This window comes from Maniola jurtina, chromosome 19 (assembly GCF_905333055.1).
Source record: "Maniola jurtina chromosome 19, ilManJurt1.1, whole genome shotgun sequence".
In the NCBI taxonomy this organism is placed as follows: Eukaryota; Metazoa; Arthropoda; class Insecta; order Lepidoptera; family Nymphalidae; genus Maniola; species Maniola jurtina.
In genome coordinates, this window is record NC_060047.1 from 13,233,427 (window position 1) to 13,255,556 (window position 22,130).

Here is a 22,130-nt window from a genome sequence, read left to right on the forward strand (position 1 = left end):
GTATGTCGGCGAGCGCCGGCACAGACGATGTCCTTACTTATATAGTTTCCCTAACTTAAAAATATCTTCAAACTTGACATTGGCTAATCTTTGTAAAGCCAGACGAGAGAATAAAAAAAAACGCACTAGGTAGGTACGCAGTGAAGAAAATTACGCGGGAATTTCAAATTCGTTTTGTTAACTGAACAATACTAGGTAGGTACCTAACTACTTACCTTGGTCTCAGCAAAGAGATCGATAGATTCGATAGCAAAACTCAAATTTTAGGTTACGCCGGCCGGTATCTACTCAGCTCGCTCTCATTCCTGTAAAGAAAACCGAAGTTACCTACAACAATAACTAAGTAGTAAATAGCTAAATGAACTTCTGGAAACTAATGTGACTTAATAATAAGATGACAGTCAATACAAAAACGAACTGCTTTCAGTTGCAAATACTATGACTTTGTTTTTGCATTACTGATTCCCTAATTAGTTAACTACTTACTTATTTACTTAAAACTACATTGTATACAACATTTACTTACCAAGCAAGTAGTGTTAGCAACACATATACACAGTCGATAAGGATAACGAACAAACCAATCACTTTCGAATTTTGACGAAATAAAGATACAATTTTTGTTTGTACTTAGATACCTAACTACCTACAATATCACTACCCCGCAACGAATAACTTTTTTTTTCTCTCGACTGGCTTTATACTGATTAGCCAATGTCAAGTTTGTAATTATTTACAAGTTAGGAAAACTATATGTATAAGAATGGACTTCGTCTGTACCGGCGCCCGCCAACATACACGCGGCGCCCCTTTAGAGTGCTTCCCAGTCAGTTCCTTGGTCAGTTCCACCACCAATAAACACTAGCAGAACACAAAAACCGGCCACTTCTAACAAAAAAACACTCCAAAAAGTCACAACACGCGCGCCAGCAAACGCCACCACAGACGAAGTCCACGAATAACTTTATTAGCCAAAACTTGGCCAAAACAAAGTTGAGTCACAGAGAAAAACAAACAAAACACTTTTTTAATCACAGAGTAATTACAAAACAAAGTGAACTTAGACCAATAACTTAGAGAAAGTGAAAAAACGAAAACTGTTTTGGATGCGTTCCGTTTCACGATTATTTTTGGTTTGCTGGGAAAAATTTGAATATTTTTATGAAGTCCTAAAAGTAACGTAAAGTAACATTTTGAGTCGTGTAACATGGAGGAAACATGAGGGGGTCAAAAGTAACGTAAAATGTTACAAAAGTAACATTCTGGCAACGCTGCGTGAAATGTAACCGGGGCCCGGCGTCGGGCGGCGTCGGGCGGCGGCGGCCGGCGGGGCGCAGCGCCAGTGCAGGCCCGAGCCCCGCGCCGCGAGCACGTCTCCTGTTACGACTTGCGCCTGCGACCGCGACCCGACGACGACGACCGCCAGTACAGTGGTGTGCAGTGTTGAGTGCAGTGCTCGGCCGGCATGGCGGCTCGCGGGCGGGCGTGCGCGCGCGCCGCGCCGGACCCTCGCTGACCCCATGCGCGCGCGCGCGCCGCGGCCCGCGCCGCTGCTGCTCGCCCTCGCCCTCGCCGCAAGCCTGCAAGTACGTGCGGGACCCCTACACAACCCCGACCTTACCATCCTTGCAGCTCCCTCAGCTGGTGCTAAAGTGCTAGTGGTAGTGTTAGCTATCGTAGACTTGCAAGGGGCCATACTTCTTTGTTATTTGAATCGTAGTCACTTGACAGCTGGCTAGTGACTAGCACCGATTTGGAAAGTTTATCAGACCAAGAAGAATAATCGCCAAGATATACAAATAATGCTTACGATAGTGATACTAACTACGGAACCCTAAAAAGGAAACATACAAATATCATTTTTAGTATGTAAATATTAGAATAAACCTAGTCCAAAATATTAATAACACATAATCAATAAAAACAATAATAATTGATCTAACAATTAAAACAAAAGTAAACTTGTGAGAATATCCCCATAAGTGAGTATTAGTCGGTATTAGAAAGAATCTACAAGTAGAAAACACTTACAATATAAACAAAACAGTAGATTAGAGTACAAATAAAACTAATTGTATACATTTGTCCAACACTCGTGTAACCCTGACTCTGAATTCAGAAAAAAACAATAGTAAGTAGATTGTAGAGTTCAAACAAAATAAACTTGTACCTATGTACTTAAATTTCTCCACCAAATCTCGATTTCATAATGATATACTTAAATAAGTTACCTTGAATTATGATTTAAGGTAAGTAAATGCTTCAAGTACAGAAGTAGACCATCCGTCATTACATCATCATCTTACGAATCCAACAAGTGACCATCAACAAGTGCACAATGTTTAATTATTTTGAACAAATAATAAGCAGATAATTTGACTTTCAACTTTTTAGATAAATTTAATCTACCTATTTTGATTATTTTGAAAAGCGTTACAATTTTGGAAATTTTCCCACACTAGAGAAATCGATATGATTTTTTTTACTTTAATTAATAGATCAAGAAGCATAATCTGCGGCCGCCGCAGCTACGACGAACTCGATTACGACGAGCGATAGCGACGAAACCAGATCCTACTGCGCCTCATAAACATTAAACAAGCACTTAAGGATGTTCATTTTAAATAAATCATTCATAGAAGCGTTAAACTCGTTTTCAACCAAAACGACAATTTATTCTGATCACAATTTTAGATTGTAAAGTTAAAATCAATTTTTCGCGTATTTTATTATATCAGTACTATAATATATTTATTTAAAATACTTTCATCAACAAATGATGCATGAAGGACATCTTAGGAGTCTCGCATTAGTTTAACCTCTATTAAGTAATCATCGAGTTGAGAACGTTGACGATGTGTCTGGGAAACCAGAGTCAAACTGGTCATCACAACATTTCCTATTATACTTACCTATTATTACATAAAAAAAGTTTTGAAATCGATTCAGATTAATAAGACTCTTTCGAAATACCTACATGCGGGACATGCAGCTATCCAACGAAGTTGATCAAGCAACAACAGTGCAACGTTGTTATTCTAATCGACGTTTCGAAGGCAGTTTTGAATCTTTCATGAATATTATTGCCATTATAGGATAACCATATTTGACAGCTTAATTAAAGCAACGAGGGTCCTGACTTCTGAATACGCCCTCGTTTGATACTAAGCTCACAGTAAACTAAACGAGGCATTCGTTCGATATCGGATTGTAGCTGTTGTGCAGCGTGGCGTGGCGTGGCGCGGCGCGGTGCAACAGGTGCGGCGTGTTGTACGCACGCGGGGCGCACGCCCGGCGTGACCGCCTAATGCGCTCAATTGGAGACAATGTCGTATCGTACCTACTCTATATTAGATTTAGTTAGCAAACTTGCTTTCATTAAAACAAATAACATTAACTTACATAAACTTCCCTCTTGTCTGCACTAAATGCATTGCATTCAAGACTTTCAAACTTTCAAACCTAAAAAAGTAGTAAATGTAGAAAATTGATTTGTAGAAAGAAACTTTGAAATATTTGAGATTTGAAAAATCTAAGTAGCAGTAGATAGCCACAAAATAAAACTTGATAAAATTAGTAGACCTCCTAATAAAATACCAATTACTGCTTGAGGCGTGAATAAAAATAACAGTAATAGAACATGTTAGGTAGAAGAAAATTTTTGGCGAATAATGTGTTTAAACATAAAATATCCGAACCGGAACCTCTCCTCAACACTGATAACGCCCCCAATGTTACAATTCGTGCTCTACACTCTTTACATTGGACGCAAGGGGTTGAACGTTGTTTCTCTTTTGCAGTGTTTTCATGTTTGCGGTATTCTTACCTAGTTGAAACGTGCAAATCACTATTGTAAACCTCAGAATTACAGAATGTCACATTTAAAAGATTGAATTCAAAAGTATTAGAAACCTAAACTAATTATAAGAAACCAATAGATATATTAAATGTCTTTAACATTGTTGATGTGTAATTCCTACGAATTGTGTCCGTGATATTTATCCAAAAAGAGTTAAGAATTCCGACAACATCATAAAAACACTTGGGTTATCGCGATGTGATGTGACCCACACACACACACACAGTACACTATTATCAGCCGAGGCTTGTGGCGGAATACAAATCACCGTTATGTGTTATTGATGCTTAACTCCATGTGTGCTAATGAATGAATGTTACGTCGCGTCACCGACCGCAGGCTGCCAGTCCACCGGAGCGAGGCTTAGCTACGAAATATGTACAGTAGAATGCTGTTCGCGTGGATATAATTATGTAGGTTTTTTAAAATCCCTTTGATTTTCCGGGACAAAAATAAATCTACCTTCATTCTCAGCTAAGTCCATCCAGTAGTTTTTGCGTGAAAGAGTAACAAACATACACACGAACTTTTGACTTTATAATATTAGTGTGAATGTAAGGTTTACTAGATTGTAAGCACAACCATAGAAATAAAGGCAAGAAAGACAAGTTTTGAAAAGGCAAGGTATATTTTCGGGTTTAGCGTCGCAATCTCTTAACAATTCAAAATGGTGCTAATTTACTCGTTAATTACGCTTAAAATATCCAAATGCAAGTGAACAGTAATATTTCATGAAACTTTACCATACATTTACATGAAACTATATCTATAAATTAACATGATGAATTTGAATATTATGAGGCACATAGGGTTTTATTTGGAGAGGCTGTCTCTATAACACTTCACTCAGTTGAACCAGTTGAATAAGATGAGTTTAGCTGATCGGTAATTAGTAATTTGAACGATCCCACCGCTGGGCATAAAATAAATCCCACATATCCCCGGTGGGAGCGCAGCTAACTGCGGGACGACATACGACACGGCGTGCGACGTCGGCCGCCATCGATTATTCCAATTTATTGATCGTAAGAACCTTATCTAAACCAGTTTGTCAAATTAACTTTTCATTGGAACCCAAAGTTGCAATTTATACTTTCTGAGTTATTTGATTCCATTATGGAAATCAAAAATTAATCGATTATTATGATTAGGTAGATAAGTAGGTACAGACTCATTTATAGCTTTCTATAACGAAGTTACGGTTTATTTGTAAGAAATTTACATGTTGGATGATAAGTGAAATTAATTAATAATATTTATTAATGAGAGCTATCAATTTTTAATTCTGTATCAACCTAACTGAACTATATATTGGGTTCATCCATATAATATCATAAAGCCAAAGATATTATAGTAGTACATTAAACTCTAGGCTCAAACTGCAATAAACACAAGTGCATAAATTAACAAATTAACATACTTCGCGGCTCATGCCGGTTAGTTAGTTATATATCACTTCTAACTTAGTTAGTTATATATCAGACATCGCTGAGATTGTAGATGCTACTGGCGAGGTACATACAATTTACACTGATTTTCGAAAAGCATTTGATATGGTGAATCATGACATTTTGTTATTAAAAATTGAGTCTTTGGGAATTCATGGCTCATTGTTACGTTGGTGTCTCATCTTAAGAAATCGATCGCAACTTAAATGGTATTGTCTTATGAGATAAAAATATCATCGGGTGTTCATCGAGGATCATATCTAGGTCCCACATTCTTTTTAATTTTTATAAATGATTTGGCACGTAAGTTAAATTCTGAATTCAAAATGTTTGCAGACGATATAAAAATTTACAAAAAAACTATTAACAGCCACGCTGATGTACAACACTACAAAATGATATCGATGCTGTTCACTCTTGGTGCACTACAAATGGTATGTCCTTAAATATTGAAAAGTGTTTCCACATTAAATTTACCAGAAAAAAAAATCCGGAAGACTGTGTCTTTAAAATAAACAAGGTTAGTCTTAAGGAAGTTTATAGTATGAGAGACCTTGGTGTTATTGTAGACTCGGCTTTAAGTTTTCGTCCACATATCGAGCAAATAACATCTAAAGCATCAAAAATATCCGGACTGGTATTCAGTCAAATGAAAATATTTAAGGACCCAAGTTTATCTATACTGGTCTTCAACAGTGTTGTCCGTAGCATCCTTGAATATTGTAGCACGGTATGGAGTCCAGGGTATCAAGTTCATTTTGATAGAATAGAACGAATTCAAAAAAGGTTTCTATACCATCTAACTTACAATGACTTCAAATGTGATAAATTGTTTTCGTGCGAATCTCGTCTCTCTTACTATAACACGAAATCTCTTAGAGACCGTAGGAAGATTACGGATGTCATTTTTCTGGCAAAGCTAATGAAGGGTCTCATTAATGCGCCTGAGTTACTTGAACGCTTGAAGTTCGTTGTGCCCCGCGACTGTAGCCGCTTACACAATCGCAAGACGTTCTGTTTGCCTCAAACCAAAACCAAGCTTGGCCATCATAGCTATATAGAACGCAGTCTCTTGCAAATCAGTTACAGAGATGTTATAGATATCTTCTGTGACAATATACCAACAATAAAAAGTAAGTTAAGTACACAGATAAGTAATAATTGTTAGGAAGTACTTTGTTAAGCTTTTTTCTATTTTATTAGTAGCTGTTCTGGATAGTTTTGTTCTTGTTAAGTTTATTTGTGTTGCGCTGTAGTTTTGTACTTACATATTTTAATCGTGCATGCCGAGTCCACATCCAGGAGACACAATTGCGTACCTGTATCTTTGTTCATGAATCATCTTGTTTTCTTTTTTACAATTGTAGTCAGTTTTGTGGACTGAAAAAAAAAACCTGAATGTTGATGAAAATTGACATAAAGGTACTTAAGTTGCGTTCTGGGGATGGTTTTACTGCGAAAATACAAATGACATGAGATGAGGAAGACTTTGAGCTTCCAGAAGACATATTGGAGATGTCTCTCAACCAGTTCAAAATTTTCATAAAACGTAAACTGATTGATAAATCCTATTACAATGTGAAGGACATCTTAGCAAGGATTGCGTCAAAGGGGAGCCACGATCCTCAAAATTGAGGAAACGACGCAGGAAGAACAGCCCAGCGTGAAACATTCCCAACTTTGAAAGCTCTTGTCCACTCGCTCCGCATACGTACGGCTGGTACGAGCGATTCCTGACGCGGGTCAATGACGCGGCCGCGACCGGCGCGCATACATTTACATGCATTCACTTACTAGTCACTACTGCCGTACCGCAGCCAGCGCCAAAACTAAACTGCTGCATTTCTCTGATCTATATTTACTACCAGGTTTAGCTGTGGAAGTCGACACTGTCCGGATATTGGTGGCGTATAAAGCTTCTAGTAAAAATTGCCAAAAATGTATTATTTGCGCTGTGAACGTTCAGCAAAAAGGTCTTAACTTTATCAGACGCACTTAAAATAGCGTGTCTTTATTTTGATTTCGAACACACACTGCCGTTAACGCCTCAAAACTCAAAAGCAGTGCGCCAATTTATTACAAGTTACACTAAAACGAGTCCCGCGACAACATTCAGTAGGTAAAATAATTTAGGAACTCGTTCGAACTTCGAGCTAGGTATTTTAAAGAAGCACTTTCCATCGAGCGGCTCGTCAGACGTAAGTAGTTTTACAGCGAAAGCCTACCTCGCATGCAAAAAGCCCTTCTTTGAACTTTTGAAAACAAGTTGATCGATAAGTTAAGTTTAATTAGTCTGATAAATATTCAAGTATGTGCCTTAGAAAGTTCACCTCCATAAGCACTTCCTCCGAGTGTTAATTAACGCATGAGTTAATTATTGCGGTCGCCGCGCATCGCTCGACGTCTTATATTCACTACCGAAAACGTCGCGACGGCATTTAAATGAAGTCGCGGCGAGGGCTATAAACGTACAGACTACAGGCGCTGGCGTCGCCTGCGCAGAGCGAGCTGACTTCCTGCCGCGCCGGGCGCCGGGCGCCGCCGCCGCTTCCGCTCCCAGGCTCCGCGCGCTGCGGAGCGAGCCGCCCTCGACGAGTATCGAAAGTGTCAACGCATTACTCGTCTTGGCCATAAACAATCCAATTATTTAGCCACTTAGCCAGTCTACGACCGATACTTGTATTGGATACTGCCGTGAGACTGCAATAGCCCTGCTGTTGCTCGGGACGGACTCAGCTATTTAATACTAAACGTAAATGCAGTTTGAATATTTCAAATTTTCTTCGGGAAATGTTCTAAATGATGTTAAAAATTCACACAAGCGGATAATGACCCAATTTGTAGAAATACAAGGAAAATCTTTGTTGTAACGGCCCGTTCACACATGGGAGTCCGTTTTACTGGTACGTTTTTAACGGATACGTTATAAATTTATGCTCTGTTCACACATAGGCACCGTATAACGTTCAACGGATCCGTCATTACTGGATGCGACGTGTGAACACAAAACTCGCAGTATACCGCCGCTATACTACAAAGATGGATCTATCCGTTAAAATTCTACGTATCCGTATATTTTTACTGTTCCGTCGTCCAGTATTCGATGACAAAACGGAATGTCATTTTTTTACGGAACGATATTGTTTACTGTATACAGAATACTGTGCCATGTGTGAAGTCGCTCATACAACTACATACGCCATCGACGAAAAAAAAACGTACACGATAAAACGGAACAGTAAAACGGAGACATGTGTGAACCGGCCGTAAGTGAAACAAAGTAGTGTAAAGCTAATTCCTTCACCATTAACGGCCGGTTCACACATGTCTCCGTTTTACTGTTCCGTTTTGTCGTGTACGGTTTTTTTTCGTCGATGGTGTATGTAGTTGTATGAGCGACTTCACACATGGCACAGTATTCTGTATACAGTAAAAAATATCGTTCCGTAAAAAAATTACATTCCGTTTTGTCATCGAATACTGGACGAACGGAACGGAAATATACGGATACGTACAATTTTAACGGATAGATCCATCCTTGTAGAATAGCGTCGGTATACTGCGAGTTTTCTGTTCACACATCGCATCCAGTAATGACGGATCCGTTGAACGTTATACGGTGCCTATGTGTGAACACAGCATAAATTTATGACGTATCCGTTAAAAACGTACCAGTAAAACGGACTCCCATGTGTGAACGGGCCGTAAGTTACGTGTCAGGAAAAATCTCTGACAAGACGTTCTTCATTTGATTTTTGAGTTTAAACTAAGGAAGTTCAACACTTGGATGAATTAAACAAGTTCAACACAAAAGATAAACTAAACGGGTATCCTTTTTTCCACCATTTTTCTAACCATTTTTCTATTGTATAATAGAAAAATGGTTAGCTGCATTCAAATATCAACAAAGGCGGAACATTTTCACTAAGTAGAATAAAAAACTAGAATAAATTTTGGTACTTAACAAATAATAAACCTAAATATATAATAAAACTTTTGATTCAAACAAAAACTAGGAAAACTTCTAAATGTCTTATCAGAACCCGTTTCTCACTGAATCGTTATACTTTAAAGCTGAGACAGTGATCTCATGTTACATAAAACGCGAGTGAGAGGCACTAGAAGCGAAGTCAAGTGTATTTTAAAAAGCCATAAATCTGATATAGAATGTAAGGTTGTCCACGTCACTCAGTTCTGTCTCCGCGGGTCGATCTCGCTGACACGCTGCTACGGGGCGTGGGAACATGCGCGCGGCATGCATATTCATGCCGCGCGGGCGCATGCCGACACTATATCGAGACAGCTATGCGCCCGAGCCTTATACGAGCCGCGCGAAAAACGCGCCGCGAACCCTTAAGGGAAGTCCTTAATTGAGGACCCGAGCGCCGTACCGACGAACTCCGTACTACAAGAAAAACATTTAGACGTAACATATTGAACTACTTATTAGCTAACTTGGTTCACTGCAGATAGTAATTATATCTCGTACTACGACTAATCTCTTTGGTCAGTATTTTGCTGCTTTGTTAATCATTTTGTTATTACTTTGAAATTGATTTAAATGTAATGATGAAAATACCAAAAAGTAGGTAGGTATTGACGCGGACATGACGCGGCATGCTGCAGTGCGCTACCTCGGCGCTGTCAGCCACATATATCACGTTCTTCTCATGAACACTTACTTGTTGATACAATTATGCCATTGACAATATAGACACGCAACGAGGCATACCTACTCATTACTAAAACGATACTCGTATCTAATGAATTTGTTCGTCTTAAATTCGCTACTTTATTGACCGACTTTTTTGAACGAAACTCCTCAATGGATAAGAGAAAACCCCCGACACAAAAACTTCTAAAAAATATAAGTAAGTGTGTATTGGCAATTTAAGTTTAATCTAATTAGTAAAGTTTTTATCCAAGCGCTCTCGTCGCGTCGGGGGACTGCCAAAGGTAACAGGCACAGCTTTGAAAGCCATCTGTTTTAGAAAGAATAGGTTACTGAAATCGGCACTAAATTACAAAATAAGTACTTACATTTACTTAATTAAGTAAACCTCATTGATTTAATTGCAGTGAGGTGTAGTGCCCAAAATGCGCAGCACTGTCCTTTAGTATACCTAGTGTTTGAACTGATCGAGATATCAGTACTTGCCTTCTTCACACGTAACTGTTGTGGAGACGTCGCGCGTCGCACAGAGCGCGCGGCCGCGTCACTAGCCGCGTCGCCGTCGTTCCGCAGCTCGCTGCTGCGATGCACAAGTAAAAGCATTTTAATTATGATGTGCGTCACCCGCACGCAGCACGCAACACGCAGCACGCAGCACGCAACACGCAGCACGCAGCACGCAGTGGGTCACTCGACTACATAATCGGTATATAATTGCGCGCTGTGTCTGTGCGAGGACGGTTGCGCTACAGTTGTCCCGTTTTTGTTGTATTAAACGATTGTACGCTATTAACGTACTCGAGCAGGCCGTCCGTCGTCACGACTGTTAGGAGGCTACGTATTAACTGTTGCAGTAATCGCGTACGGCGTAATGTGCCCCTTTGCACAACGGTAAGCGATGCGGTGTTCCGTGTGGCGAGGCCTGAATTCAGTTCGTGGCTGAAGCGGTTACAACTTTTTTTATAATTTGTTATTATGGTTTCCGATCTGGTGGACACTTCGGCCTATTCCACTCTAACGGCTACCACTCTAAGCCGTGCTGCCAAAGTTAAACATTCCATAATGTAATACCACGTCAAATTAGTTAAGGGGTACGTAAACCCTGCATAGGTTTAAAACAAACCCTCCCCCTCCCCGTACATCTCCTTGTAAAAATGATTCTGCTAATAAAGAATCTTGAATCTTGTAACAGTCGTACCCTTCCCAGGTTAACCCGCTTCCATCTATATCATCCTTATCACCGGGTGAGATTGCAATCAAGGACTAATTTATATCTGAATAAAATACCTACTATCCGCGCAAAAATACTCTATTATTATCAAATTACACATATTCATAATCAAACATAGACGAAAACAAAGGTTCAAATATTATTTTTACAACATTAATAACGACTGACAATAATATTATCAGTGTAGTGCAGCATGTAGCGCGTTGAAGTCTTTTGCTCGCGCGGCTCGCGTGTGTCGACAACCGGAGACAAATCAACAAACGGCTGGCCAAGCGAACATGTATAATTAATTTCTCAGACGCATCTCTGCGCCTAGTTCGTTAACTTGTACGTTTACGAGTCGGCCGTTGACGCTCGACACACTTTACATTGACGAGCATTTACGAATCCAAACTTATGTAAACAAGAAATAAAATTCAGTCGATTAGGTACAAACTGGAATGAAATAGGACCTTGTTTCTAAAGTGGCACATGTGCCGAGACATCATTTTTATTTTATTTTATTCAGATACAAGTTAGCCCTTGACTGCAATCTCAACTTATAAAAAGTGATGACGTAGTCTAAGATAGGCGAGGTAGCCGGGAAGGGGCATGCCAATTTTTCTATTTAACCCACCCTTCGGTTTCTACACGTCATCGTACTGGAACGCTAAAGCGCTTGGCGGCACGGCTTTGCCGGTAGAGTGATGACGCCGCGGCTGCAGCCTCTCCAAATCCCTGCCAGGAGGAACTCGAATCTATCGTCGATCGGTCGTCGATGATTCAGCGTGAGTGTAAAAAGCGTAAAGTTAAAAGCGGAGCGTCGATGGACAAAAGCCGAATGAGCGCGAGTTCGCGCGGCGCGAACCAGCGTGCAAGTAATGGTATGCTTTTAGCATATTAATTAAACCATTATGGGTTACAAATATGTATTCGCTAATTGACGTATGCTAATGCTGCTCGATTACCTTGCCTTTGAGATACGCACTTATGTTAATTAGATGTGTTTTGTTTAAAGAGCATCGTAAAATGCAGAATCTATTAGGTAAGTAAGTACATGCATCGGTGGCGGAAACATTTACAAACTCTTTCCTTAAAAAATGTCATTTGCTTTAACGGTGAAGAAAAACATCGTGTGGAAACCTGCATGCCTGAGAGTTACCCGTTATGTTCTCAAAGCTGTGTGAAGTGAACTATGCCAATCCGTACTCGGGCAGCGTGGTAGACTATGGCCAAAGCTTTTTACTCTGAGAGGGGGCCCGTGCTCTGTATCGCGGCGGTGGGTTGTGATGATGATGATGAATTGTTTATTTCAATTAAAAAATATGAGTACTAATAACAGCTATCTTTTGCTATTGGTTTTGCCCGTGTGAATTTTTAGTGATGATGTGAGAGTACCGAATGTTAGATTTAATATACAATGAGATCAACCCAGGAATAGCAACGAGATGAAAGGGAATGGAACTGCAATCGATCCCTCATTCAATGGATCCTAAACCTAAATTGACTTTTTGTTGACATTGTAAAAGCGTCAAAGGCAACAAACAAAGTAGAGAGTAGCTAGAGGCCGGGAGTCAGTAGGACTGCGTACCGACACGACCTCCGTGCGGAAGTGAAGCAGGCACTCACTACGCGGACGTGTGCAGCGGGCGGGGCGGCGCGCTCCGACCCCGCCCTCACGCCGCGCGCCCCCACGCCCACACGCACTAGCTGTCATGAGTAGCAGCTATGTAGAGCAAGTATACTCACAGTTCAAGCACAGGTTCAAGTTCGCTCGAGGCGCTGTGGGGATATTCCCTTGGGGAGCTGTGGTGGGCGGGTCGCTTCGGGAATCGGGATGTCTCCTCGGCTCCTGTCAAAATAAAATGTAAACAAACAGTATGTTATTTAACCTGTGATAACTAGTTTGCAATGAATTTCTGAATGAATGAGGAGTATGATAAATAGTGGATATAAATTAAGTATCTTACCATTTTTTAGTTTTAGATATTTTGATATTGTTATACCTATTTAGTTTTATTTCTATCTTCACTTGTTACTTTGTTATTTGCTTAGTCTAAACAATCCCAATAAGGCCAGTAAAGTTTTCACAATGAAATAGATTCATAATTTACACTAACATTTCCCGATCGGGTAATTACCTATTATATGTATATTTACATGTTAAATTTTGACTCGCGTCAACAACATTTTTTTTTCCATAAGTAGGTAGGTACCTACCTAAACGGGTAAGAAGTAAAGCGCACACGTACGCATTGAGAGTCAAACCTTTGTGGTTTTCTGCAATACGTGCTATATTAAATATTATTTAATTGTTTTTTTCTATTTGTTGATACTAAATAAAAAAACCGGCCAGACTCGCGCACGAGGGGTTCCGTACTTGGGTATTTTTTCCGACATCTTGCTCGATAAACTAAAAACTATTATGTATAAAAATCAGTTTTAGAACGTACTGGTAAAGCCCTTTCATATGATACCCCACTTGGTACAGTTATCTTACTTTGAAAATTGAAACACATTTTTTTTTAAATGGTGTAACCACTAATTCACGGTTTTCGGATTTATTCCTTTACGTGTGCTATAAGACCTACCTTTTCTTGACAGACACGATGGATGGACGGACAGACAGACAGACAGACAGACAACAAAGTGATCCTATAAGGGTTCCGTTTTTCCTTTTGAGGTACGGAACCCTAAAAAGTGTTAATCAGGACTCCGTCGGGGCAAGTCAGTCATTTAGTATCGGACAAGAAGCCGACGGGCGCTCTCGTGTTTCGCTCTCCATACATTGGGACTTGTGCCGGGAAGCTGCGGCGATCACTGCTACCACCTCACTTGTTGTGATTCATCTCGATTGTTGTATTTGTGGTATTTTTGCTGTAACGACGGCGGAAGACCCCCTGTGTAAATGTTAACCCACCAAAAACATTTCACGTAAAGGTTGCCAACACTCACAATCATTTCACGATGATTTGTGTTACCCATGGGACCTATCCCCAGTCCAAAGTATATAGCTCGTAAGTGCTCTTGACCGTATCACATTTACAACAATTAATAACGAATAACTTTACTTACAAGCTCTGATTCTACAAACCCTACATCTTAGTAAAAAGCTATGTCGGTTCGAAAATACGACGAAACGCTTCCAGAAAAGGTACGTAGTGCCTCGTCCTTTAGTTCGGTTCGTCTTGGCGGGGCTTGATGTTAAATATATTTTTACATCGTAGCCTCCGATTGTAGTATTTGACTGGTCCACCGACATTCGCCTTACGCTCACGTAGGTATATGATGTTGTCGCAGGTCGCGGCGGGGGCGGGCGTGTTTGAGCTGCAGATCCTGGAGTTCTCCAACTACCGGCTGCAGCTGGCGTCGGGCGCGTGCTGCGGCGGCGCGGCGCGCGCGGCCGACGCGTGCGCGCAGCCGTGCCGCACGCGCTTCGCGCTGTGCCTCAAGGAGTACCAGTCCGCCGCCGCGCCCGGCGCCTGCTCCTTCGGCCGCGCCGCCTCGCCCGTGCTGGGCACCGACTCCTTCACGCTGGCCGACCCGCTCTACACGCTGGCGTTGCCCTTCTCCTTCCGCTGGACGCGCTCCTTCACGCTCATCCTGCAGGCCTTCGACGACGCCGCCTACGCCGAGCCCGACGCGGGGCTCATCGAGGAGGCATGGTGGTCCGGCATCGTGGAGCCCGGCGCCGAGTGGCACGCGCTGCGCCACGCGGGCGCCGCCGCGTCCGTGGCGTACCGCGTGCGCGTCACGTGCCAGCCCAACTACTACAACGCCACGTGCACCACCTTCTGCCGCGCGCGCGACGACAAGTTCGGCCACTACGCCTGCACGGCGGCGGGCGGCAAGCGCTGCCTGCCCGGCTGGCAGGGCGACAACTGCGAGAAGCGTACGTTCCCCTGCCTCTGTACCTCCGCGCTGCGCCCGACTGTGCTCGCTGTACACTGACCCGTGTTCCTTGTCCACAGCCGTCTGCAAGGAGGGCTGTCACCCGACGCACGGGCGCTGCGACCAGCCCGGCGAGTGCGTGTGAGTATGCTTTCCCTCCGCGCCCGCGTCGCGAGGCCGGGCGCAGCTGTACTGACGTGCTCGTGTCGCAGGTGCCGGCCCGGCTGGCGCGGCGAGCTGTGCGCGCAGTGCACGCCGTACCCGGGCTGCAAGCACGGCTACTGCAACGGCTCGTCGTGGGACTGCACGTGCGACACCAACTGGGGCGGCATCCTGTGCGACCAGGACCTCAACTACTGCGGCACGCACGAGCCGTGCCGGCACGGCGGCACGTGCGAGAACACGGCGCCCGACCAGTACCTGTGCACGTGCGCCGAGGGCTTCTCCGGCGCCGACTGCGAGCGCGTGGACAACCCGTGCGCGCCGCAGCCGTGCGCGCACGGCGCCTGCGCGCTGGCCGCCGCGCCCGCGCCCGGCTTCACGTGCGCCTGCGAGCGCGGCTGGACCGGCGCGCGCTGTGACGTGGACGTGGACGACTGCGCCGCCGCGCCGTGCCGCCACGGCGCCACGTGCCGCGACCGCCTCGACGCCTTCCACTGCGACTGCCCGCCCGGCTGGCAGGGGCCCACCTGCGCCGACGGTGAGTGTCGTGCCTGCGCCCGCCCCCTCGCCCCCACACGACCGCCATCCACTGACGAGCGCTCTCCCCGCAGACGTGGACGAGTGCGCTGCCCGCGGCGGCGCCGAGGGCGCGCTGGGCCCGTGCGTCAACGCGGCCGCGTGCAACAACACGCAGGGCGGCTACGCGTGCACGTGCCTGGCCGGCTGGACGGGGCGCGACTGCGAGCTCAACGTGGACGACTGCACGGGACAGTGCCTGCACGGCGCCACGTGCATCGACCTGGTGGACGACTTCCACTGCGCGTGCGCCGCGGGGTACGCGGGGCGCACGTGCGCGCGCGATGTGGACGACTGCGCGTCGCGCCCGTGCCGCCACGGCGGCGAGTGCGTCGACCTGCTGGACGCCTACCGCTGCATCTGCCCCGTCGGCTTCTCCGGCGCCGACTGCGAGGTGCTCCCCCACACCCCCACACCCCCCACACCCCCCAACGCAGCCTGACGCGACCATACTAACACACTCGATATAATAATATTATCTATCAGTCTCTTATTATTTCCTGGCGTTCTTGTCATTGTGATTTTACAATAAACCACACTAAACCTTGCAAACTTGACATCTAAGTTATACTAATGCCAATAACACTGTTCTTACGCTACCGCCACGTTCTGTTTCGACGCACTAACCACTAACCCGCCCTTTGCTTCTAGCTGCCCTCCTGCTCGGGACGCTACTGCCGGGTGAGTCCTCGCGAGCTTCCTGTCTGTGTGTGTGTGTGTGTGTGTGTGGCGCGTGTAACGTTGTGTGTGTGTCACAGGACGACCGCGACCACTGCGCGGGCTCGCCGTGCGGCAACGGCGCGCCGTGCTACACGGCGCAGAGCGACTACTTCTGCCACTGCACGCCCGGCTGGACCGGCAAGAACTGCACGCAGCGCGCCATCAGAGACCGTCAGTATCCCCCCCCCCCCCCCCTCCGCACGTCCCGCGCCCTCGCCCCGCGCTACAGCTGCCTCATGTTGTGCTTCGTTCGCAGAGCTGGACGAGTGCTCGCCGAACCCGTGCCACAACAACGGCAGCTGCGTCGCCGCGCCCGCCGGCCCCGCCTGCATCTGTCTCGAAGGCTGGACCGGTGAGTGTGTCCCGTTCCTTGTCGCCACTCCGTACCGGTCCGTGAATGATGACGGCAGCCGCTACATCTAAAGCGTTCCTTCGTTCCAGGCGAGACGTGCTCGGAGCGCGCCGAGGCGGCGTGCGACCCGCCGTGCGCCAACGGCGGCTCATGCGTGCGCGGCACAGCGCTCGCGGCACCCGCGCACTGCGCCTGCGCGCCGGGATGGGCGGGCGCCGCGTGCGATGCACCCGCCGCGACGCCCGCTCCCGTGGCGTGCGCGTGCCTGCACGGCGGCTCGTGCGAGGAGCGCGCGGGCGCGTGGGCGTGCGCGTGCCGGGCGGGCTGGGAGGGCGCGCACTGCGAGCGCGCGGCGCCGGGCTGCGCGTCGGCGCCGTGCCGCCACGGCGCGCGCTGCGTGGGCGGCGCGGGCTGGTGGGGCTGCGAGTGCGCGCCGGGTTGGGCGGGCGCCGACTGCGGCACGCCCACCTGCGAGCCGGCGTGCCCGGCGCCGGCCGAGTGCCGGGCGGCCGGCGCGGGCGACGCGCCGCGCTGCGTGTGCGCCGCGCCGCCCGGCCGCCTCGCTCGCCGCTGCCTAGAACGTGAGTGAAAGTAAACCTGGGTCTATTTTACGACTTAAAGATAGTTTGTTTTTAAATCGTTTAGTTGTAACAATGTTCAACGTGTTACAATTACAATGGTTGCTCGATAACATTGTCCCTGCATAATATGACGTAAAATAACGCCATTTTTCAGATGAATAACCAGGTGGTTCATTCATTTGAAAATGCCGTTATTTTACGTCATATTATGCCTGGTCCGTTTTATTGGAGGATTCCCCACTAAAGGAGCAAAATTATTTCAAATACTTTTGTTGACGCACTTGAGAAAGCGCTGAGCTCTCAATCATATCTACGCGGCAGGCGCACTGCGGGCTCCAGGCGCTGGAAGCGTGTTCCAACTGAGATCTAACCAGAGAGTTGTAAACTAGAATAAAGGATTTTGGGTTTTTAAAATCAGTTGTTTGATGAACGACAAATCCAACCATCTTATAGGCTTTGTTTTTAATTTTATTACCCAATATGTCATTCAAAATATACCTAATGTTTATCCAACAATACGCCAAGGTCTCTCACCTCATCGACTCTGCGGATTATTTTACCCCCCAATAAATGATAGTTATGAATTGACGCAGAGTTTTCTTTCTAGTACCTAAATCCTGATAGTGCAACATTTGTCAACATTCAGATGTAAACCGTTGTTTGAGCAATATTCAGTAAAGCGGTCTAACGGCCGTGTAACGTTTGTGAATACGTGTATTAATCTTCCTGCAAACTATAACAATCTAATTCCATTTTAATTACTTTGTATATTTTAATATCATCAGCGTACAGTAATATTTGATAATTTTTTATACATTTGACCACATCGTTGACAAGTGTAAATTAAAAATTTATAACACCCCCGACAAGTGAAGGTTACAGTAACTAGAACAAAGCTGATAACTTTCAAACGGCTGAACCGATTATCTTAGATTATAGCTAAGAACACTCTTGATCAAGCCACCTTTCAAACAAAAAAAAAACTAAATTAAAATCGGTTCATTCGTTTAGGCGCTACGATGCCACAGACAGATACACAGATACACACGTCAAACTTATAACACCCTTCTTTTTGGGTCGGGGGTTAATAAATATATTAAAAACTTAATAATAAAAAAATAAAACGAAACAATAAAAAAAAATAAAAAATGTTCTGGTTGCAGTGATCGCCGGGCTGGGCGCGGAGAGCGGCGAGGCGGCGGAGGGCGGCGAGGCGGGCGGCGAGCCGGTGGAGCTGGCGGCGGGCGCGGCGGGCGGTGCGTGCGGCGCGGACAACGGCACGTGGTGGTGGGGCTGCAACGCGTGCCGCTGCGCCGCCGCCGCGCCCGCCTGCACGCGGCTGTGGTGCGGCCTGCCCGACTGCCTAGCGCCCGGCGCGCCGCCGTGCCGCGCCGACGAGGTGTGCGTGCCGGCCGCGCCCGCGCTGTGCCTGCGCGCGCCGTGCGCCGCGCTGGGCGAGTGCCGCCGCGTGGCGGGGCGCCGCGTGGAGCCGCCCGCGCTGCCCGCGCCCGCCGCGTGCTGGCCGGGCGCGCGCGCGGCGGTGCCGCCGGGCTGCGCGCGCGCCGAGCTGCGCCTGGCGCGCGAGCGGCTGGCGCCGGGCGCGCACGTGGAGCGCGCGTGTGGCGCGCTGCGGCGCGCGCTGGCGGCCGCGCTGGCGGAGCGCGTGCCGGCGCCGCCGCTCACGCTGCTGTGCGACCTGGCGCCCGACGACGACGACGCGCTCGACCTCGCCATCGTCAGTACTTTGCTTTTATTTTTAACTTTTTGAATTTCCTCATCTTCCAAAGGAGGATGGAACCAGTTGGCCGGCGTCTCAACTAATATTATAAATAAGAAAGATTTGTTTGTAAAGGATAAACTCAAAAACTACTAACGCAGGCTAAATTGTATTTTCAAAAAATAAGGGATTCTTACGAAAATGGTAATAGTGAGAGTTGAGTCGGAAACAAATCGTCCCACGTGAGAGCTTCTCTGGCGCGCACCGCGGCAATAGTTTGAGTTTAAGTAAAAAGTTCTCAAAAAAACACACACACACATATACGCAATGACAGCATATATCTATCTTTTACGGTTAACTTACAATAACCATAACCATGCTTATGATTTTCAAATGTGGACAAAAACAAAGTTGTATTTTCGAAAGTGTTACTGTACTAACACTGAAAGTGTAACTGTAACTGTGTTAGTGTGTGTGTAAGTGTACTGGCATACTAATAATCCTTATCAAAATAAAATTTTTAGTCATCTCTCAAGTACTTAATTTAGATCGAAATTGTTCCTTGTGTCATTGAATTTAGAATAATGTATTAGAAGATATCGCATAATGAAAACGAAATGATAATATTATGTTAACGAGGTGCGTGTCGTTCCACGCAGTGGGCGGGCGAGGAGGACGAGGGCGCGGACGTGCTGGCGGCTGCCGTGCGCGCGCTGAGCGAGCTGGTGGCGCGGCGCCGCCTCGCGCAGCACGCGCTGCTGGCGGCCGCGCTGCGCCTGCGCGTCACGCCCGCCGCGCCGCGCGCCGCGCCCGCCGCCGGGGCCGCCGCGCCCGGCGCGCTGCTGGCGCTGGCGGGCGCCGCGCCGCTGCTGCTGCTGGGCGCGGGCGCGGCGGCCGCGCTGCTGCTCCGCCGCCGCCGCGCCGCCGCGCGCGAGCGCCGCAGCCGCGACGAGGAGAAGTCCAACAACCTGCAGAACGAGGAGAACCTGCGCCGCTACGCCAACCCGCTGCGCGACGAGCCGCTGCCGCGCGCGCACTCGCTCTACAAGGCGCAGAACGCCGACGCGCGCAACCACACGCCGCCGCGCGACAAGGAGCTCACCAAGCGCGCGCTGGCGCCGCCCGCCGCGCCGCTCGCCGCGCCGCCCGCCGCGCCGCCCGACGCGCCGCCCGCCGCGCCGCCCGCGCTGCGCCACCCGCCGCCAGAGCGCCTCACCGTGCTCGTCTAGTGTGATAGCCCGCGAACTGAACGGCTCTTATTTATTGTGTTGTAGAGTGATCGTGTTTTGTAAATATGTATTTTTGTAAATAGTGTTAAAAAGAGTGATCTAATTGAGAGTAAATAGTTTTGTATGTCCTATTGAGAGATTGATCGGTACGATTTTATATTTGTAAAGAAGGTTGTAAAAATTTAGAAGGAAGAAATCGTTGTAATAAAACCTTATAAAAATTACTTGATTTTTTTGTTTCATTTCGTTCTGCGTCAGTGCCTTGTGGAAATGAAATGTTCGGGCTCAGCGGAGCAGGCTGCTGCGGCGGCGGCGCGGTGCGGGAGGAGGGCGATGACGTCATGCGCGAGCTCCTACGCCTCACCGCTCCTCTAGCACAGTCTACTCGGTTATGCGCTATACCTATGAAGTTAAACTCGGTATCCCATCGACCTTGTCAGATGATCAGTAGCAAAAGAGCCGAGACAAGAGAAAGATGAAAATTATTAATTGTTAAGATGAGCAAAGCAACCGTTTTATTATCTTCAATTGATCAAGAATAGCGTCATAGTGTCAGAGTCTAATGTAGTTAATTATATTTTAGTTAACGTGTGAGCTTAACATCGAGTGAACGAGCAGGCACCGGCAGGCCGCGATGTTCCGGCGTACGCTTGGAGAAGACAAGCCGACAATTCTGGCACTAGTAATGCCAGTTCAAAAGTTTAAAATTCACTTTTTTACACTTATAGGGTCTCTCCGAAGAAACTGCCTCATTAAAAAATCTAACAAATTCAGAAGGATAAATCAGATTAGTAATGAAACTAATTGTACAAAAACTAATAAAAATATCGAACTAATAAACGAGATACAACTGACCAATATAATGTGTAACGAATTCAATACAAAATATACTACAAAAACGGCAAAGTTAAGTTGGTAAACTTAGCGACAATACCACAACCGTTAGGTTTGTTGCGGTTAGGTTTGTTGCGGTTAGGTTTGTTGCGGTTAGGTTTGTTGCGGTTAGGTTTGTTGCGGTTAGGTTTGTTGCGGTTAGGTTTGTTGCGGTTAGGTTTGTTGCGGTTAGGTTTGTTGCGGTTAGGTTTGTTGCGGTTAGGTTTGTTGCGGTTAGGTTTGTTGCGGTTAGGTTTGTTGCGGTTAGGTTTGTTGCGGTTAGGTTTGTTGCGGTTAGGTTTGTTGCGGTTAGGTTTGTTGCGGTTAGGTTTGTTGCGGTTAGGTTTGTTGCGGTTAGGTTTGTTGCGGTTAGGTTTGTTGCGGTTAGGTTTGTTGCGGTTAGGTTTGTTGCGGTTAGGTTTGTTGCGGTTAGGTTTGTTGCGGTTAGGTTTGTTGCGGTTAGGTTTGTTGCGGTTAGGTTTGTTGCGGTTAGGTTTGTTGCGGTTAGGTTTGTTGCGGTTAGGTTTGTTGCGGTTAGGTTTGTTGCGGTTAGGTTTGTTGCGGTTAGGTTTGTTGCGGTTAGGTTTGTTGCGGTTAGGTTTGTTGCGGTTAGGTTTGTTGCGGTTAGGTTTGTTGCGGTTAGGTTTGTTGCGGTTAGGTTTGTTGCGGTTAGGTTTGTTGCGGTTAGGTTTGTTGCGGTTAGGTTTGTTGCGGTTAGGTTTGTTGCGGTTAGGTTTGTTGCGGTTAGGTTTGTTGCGGTTAGGTTTGTTGCGGTTAGGTTTGTTGCGGTTAGGTTTGTTGCGGTTAGGTTTGTTGCGGTTAGGTTTGTTGCGGTTAGGT

General features: G+C 46.2%; 1 protein-coding gene across 1 annotated transcript; it reads left to right on the plus strand.

Moving 5' to 3' along the window:
• The first annotated feature begins 1,385 nt into the window (after positions 1–1,385).
• Positions 1,386–20,641, plus strand: LOC123874761 (protein serrate). The gene is made up of 10 exons (XM_045920253.1): positions 1,386–1,586; positions 14,490–15,081; positions 15,161–15,221; positions 15,293–15,780; positions 15,854–16,212; positions 16,577–16,709; positions 16,795–16,890; positions 16,980–17,471; positions 18,635–19,206; positions 19,848–20,641. Exons 1-10 carry the CDS (start codon positions 1,521–1,523, stop codon positions 20,415–20,417), a joined length of 3,429 nt encoding a protein of 1,142 aa, XP_045776209.1. The 5' UTR covers positions 1,386–1,520; the 3' UTR covers positions 20,418–20,641.
• The last annotated feature ends 1,489 nt before the right edge of the window (positions 20,642–22,130 follow it).

Coding starts and splice junctions, on each gene's coding strand:
- LOC123874761 (XM_045920253.1), top strand. CDS start 1,521: ATGCGCGCGCGCGCGCCGCGGCCCGCGCCGCTGCTGCTCGCCCTCGCC. Junction 15,082..15,160: donor GGGCGACAACTGCGAGAAGC/GTACGTTCCCCT, acceptor CCTTGTCCACAG/CCGTCTGCAAGGAGGGCTGT. Junction 16,213..16,576: donor TCTCCGGCGCCGACTGCGAG/GTGCTCCCCCAC, acceptor TGTGTGTCACAG/GACGACCGCGACCACTGCGC.